This window comes from Leuciscus leuciscus (assembly GCF_965113295.1).
Source record: "Leuciscus leuciscus genome assembly, chromosome: 25".
Lineage (NCBI taxonomy): Eukaryota > Metazoa > Chordata > Actinopteri > Cypriniformes > Leuciscidae > Leuciscus > Leuciscus leuciscus.
The window spans coordinates 4,242,206-4,246,090 of NC_138724.1; the positions used below are offsets into that span (position 1 = coordinate 4,242,206).

Consider the following 3,885-nt stretch of genomic DNA (forward strand, 5'->3'; position numbering starts at 1 on the left):
TTTAAAGCTCAATAGCATTTGAAGACAATGACTTACAGTCATAAAACCAACTGTACATTGTTCACCCAGGTCTCAGGTATGATGCACACCTTTTAGATTTTTGATATTTATGACAATAAACTGCTAAATCATATACAAATATTGTTATGTATTTCACTACTGTATGGGGTCATACACAAAATATGACAATATTTAAAGCTCAATAGCATTTGAAGACAATGACTTACAGTCATAAAACCAACTGTACATTGTTCACCCAGGTGTCAGGTATGATGCACACCTTTTAGATTTTTGATATTTATGACAATAAACTGCTAAATCATATACAAATATTGTTATGTATTTCACTACTGTATGGGGTCATACACAAAATATGACAATATTTAAAGCTCAATAGCATTTGAAGACAATGACTTACAGTCATAAAACCAACTGTACATTGTTCACCCAGGTGTCAGGTATGATGCACACCTTTTAGATTTTTGATATTTATGACAATAAACTGCTAAATCATATACAAATATTGTTATGTATTTCACTACTATGGGATCATACACAAAATATGACAATATTTAAAGCTCAATAGCATTTGAAGACAATGACTTACAGTCATAAAACCAACTGTACATTGTTCACCCAGGTGTCAGGTATGATGCACACCTTTTAGATTTTTGATATTTATGACAATAAACTGCTAAATCATATACAAATATTGTTATGTATTTCACTACTGTATGGGGTCATACACAAAATATGACAATATTTAAAGTGCAATTAAAAAATGATGATACAAAATATCTTAATATATCAAACATGTTTATTTGTATTCATTTTATTTCCGTCGGCAGCCAACAAGACTCTTTTTTGGCCTTTGACTCTTTTTTGGTACTTGTAGGGAACTGTACAAATACCAGTGACCAATCCACAACTATTTGCATAGGCAGCACTTCCACTCAACCTTCTGAACTCTCTTGAACTTCTTTGGTGACATAGAAAGGCATGCCCCATGGAACCACCTCTTGCAGCGGTGACATTCAATCTGTTAAAAGATAATAATAACTTTATAATAATGCTCAGTAATCAATTACTTCATCACTCAATTCCAATTCAATTTTCTAATGTTCCTAATGTTCCTAATCTAAAGTGAGAATAATTTACTCATTACCAATTTTTTTTTTTTTTTACTATGAGCTGATTAAACAATAATAATTGTTACAGTGACAATGAATCAAAAACTTACTATTTTGTATATAGCTTATTAAATATTAACAATGTAGAGACTACAATGTATAAACTATGAATTGACTATACATAATAAATAAATAAATAAATAACAAAAATTGTTGTTAATATGTATGTACTTTATTACTGTATACTTATTATAAAGTGTTACCAAATTGTATAATCAGTGCTACATTACCCACCCAAAATGTTTCAGCACCACCACTGGGGGGTTTTGAGGCAGCACATAATGAGCAACAATGTCCCCTCTTGAATACTGAAAACACAGAGTTATATGTTAGCTGTGTTGACAAATGGTGCATACTGTAAATAGCATAACATACATTACCATATGTTTACTACTTAATTTTTACAGATCTTGTATTCCTCATGTAAAAAAAGAATAGTATTGTGTTACAAAGTGTGTGGTTTAATGTGATAAAACAAATCTACACTTTATGACAGGCGTTTTTGTACAAGAAATAAAAAACCTGAGCCTTTCAGAAGTTCCTCTGCCATCGTCAGTCGCATATGTTTCATTTGCTCCCTGGCTGAGTGTATTGCAAAATGGCAAGGGATACTTGGGAAAGCACCAACAACTTCTTTTGCCATCTACATAATTCAAGATAAGTTAAGGGTTTTTTTTATTTTCCAGGGGAGATTGTTTCACCACATCAGCAACACATACAAAAAAATACATACAAGTCCATAAATCATATTCAGTAGACTATTTGGATCATCTTCATGTACAGTGACTAAATTACTAAATGTAAAAATCAACATTTTGCACCAAATTTATACAAAACTGTTTATTATAAGAATTTGTTTTCACAGTTTATTGAGGAAAACCAACCTGCATTACAAACACTCCACAGCTGTACCCGTCTCGTTGTTTGGAATGGATAATTAGTCCTTCATTCCATTTTATGTCCACCCAGTCATTTTTATTGAGACAGATTCGTCTCATCTTGAAGAACTCTCTAATGTAAATAAAGACAATCATTAACATACACATTAAATGTAAACAATCTTTGTGTTTGTTACCACTTTGTCGAGTCTAAACCACAGGTGTCAAACTCAGTTCCTGGAGGGCCACAGCCCTACAGAGTTTAGTTCCAACCCTGCTTCAACACACACACACACACACACACACAGACACAGACACAGACACACACACACACACACACACACACACACACACACACACACACACACACACACACACACACACACACACACACACACAGTTTTCAAATAAGCCTGAAGGACTTGATTAGCTGATCAGGTGTGTTTAATTAGGGTTGAAGCTAAACTCTTCAGGGATGTGCCCCTCCAGGAACTGAGTTTGACATCCCTCATCTAAATGTAGAGAAAGGTGCCAAATCAGTGCCAAATCAGTTTCTGTTGTTCTACACTACAGAGGATGGGGGGGATGTGTCCTGGATCATAGAGTATTTTCCTGATCAAATCCCCACTCTTCTACCCTATATTGTTTTGTCAATTCTCCATTATCCCTACCCCAAAAAAACCACAACAAAAAATAAAAAATTTTGTTGTTATTTTGATGTCCTGCACCTGAGCCCAATCTGGGTGTTTGGGCTGTGCATACCAGTTTTGGATTTTTCATTCTACGGTATATAACAAGCAAAAATCTAACCGAAATTTACTGGCTGCATGCATGGATTTTTCTTGTTCATCATGTCCCTTTGGGTCTATGACAAACACCTGGCTGGATGCTGCGTGGAGATACTGTGCAAGATAAAAAAAAAAGATTAAACTAAATAGATAATAGATAAATAACAGATAATAGATAACTAAATAGTTAACTAAATTTCATACATGAAACTGTGAAACTAAACTTCATTCATTCATTCATTCATTCATTCATTCATTCATTCATTCATTCATTCATTCATTCATTCATTCAACTAATCCAGACTCTTGTGTGTGGTGTAGACACAGCCTTTGTTTGTTTATATTTGAATTATGATGGCTGGTATTTGAAGTCTTGGCTCATCTGAATTCATCTAAATTATGAACATCCTCTATAGAGGATGTTCATAATTTAGATGAATTCAGATGAGCCAAGACTTCAAATACCAGCCATCATAATTAGAATAGAGTAACTATGTCTAATCATATAATGTATTAAAAAAGGACCATAAAATGTATTCACCAAAAACATCCAATGATTCTCGTCGACATTCAGGAAACTTATAATTCCCTCGTAGTCATAAAAGTCCACCTGAAATTTCATTGATACATTTCATTGTTTTATAACTGTCTAAATTTTTTATTATTTAAGAAAATAAAAGATAAAGATTATGTTTACCTTTGATAGAATGTTTCTCCGTACTTTTTCTCTTTCGTCATTAATTATCACATTTGCTGTGTAGTGATCTAATTATCACATTTGCTGTGTAGTGATCTAGTACATAAATTCTATGTCCCTGGTCACTGTTGTTCACTAACACATGCAGATAGCATTGGATTGTCTAAGATCAAAAGAGAAAAAAATAAAGGATAGTTGCTTCATTCAGTGATTAATTGATATTGATAACATTGTCATCTTTAAATTTCTATATCCTGTTCACAGATTATTTTTCAGTTGCAAAGCATTTCCCAAAGATATGAATTTTTTTTCTTACCTCCCCCATCAGCCAT

At 33.1% G+C, this 3,885-nt stretch overlaps 1 protein-coding gene across 1 annotated transcript; it reads right to left on the reverse strand.

Moving 5' to 3' along the window:
- Positions 1-638: 638 nt before the first annotated feature.
- Positions 639-3,576, reverse strand: LOC309489946 (uncharacterized protein). The gene is made up of 7 exons (XM_082158905.1): positions 3,554-3,576; positions 3,398-3,466; positions 2,879-2,970; positions 2,075-2,201; positions 1,713-1,833; positions 1,425-1,498; positions 639-1,039 (listed from the first exon to the last, which is right to left on the reverse strand). The coding sequence occupies exons 2-7, from the start codon at positions 3,404-3,406 to the stop codon at positions 929-931; spliced, it is 534 nt and encodes a 177-aa protein (XP_082015031.1). The 5' UTR covers positions 3,407-3,466; positions 3,554-3,576; the 3' UTR covers positions 639-928.
- Positions 3,577-3,885: the final 309 nt, after the last annotated feature.

Bases quoted from the DNA above. Each gene is read 5' to 3' on its own strand.
- LOC309489946 (XM_082158905.1), bottom strand. The intron at 1,834-2,074 runs GTTGGTTTTCCT...TGAATTATGTAG, and splicing joins GTGGAGTGTTTGTAATGCAG to ATGGCAAAAGAAGTTGTTGG. The intron at 1,040-1,424 runs GTGGGTAATGTA...ATCTTTTAACAG, and splicing joins GTGGTGCTGAAACATTTTGG to ATTGAATGTCACCGCTGCAA.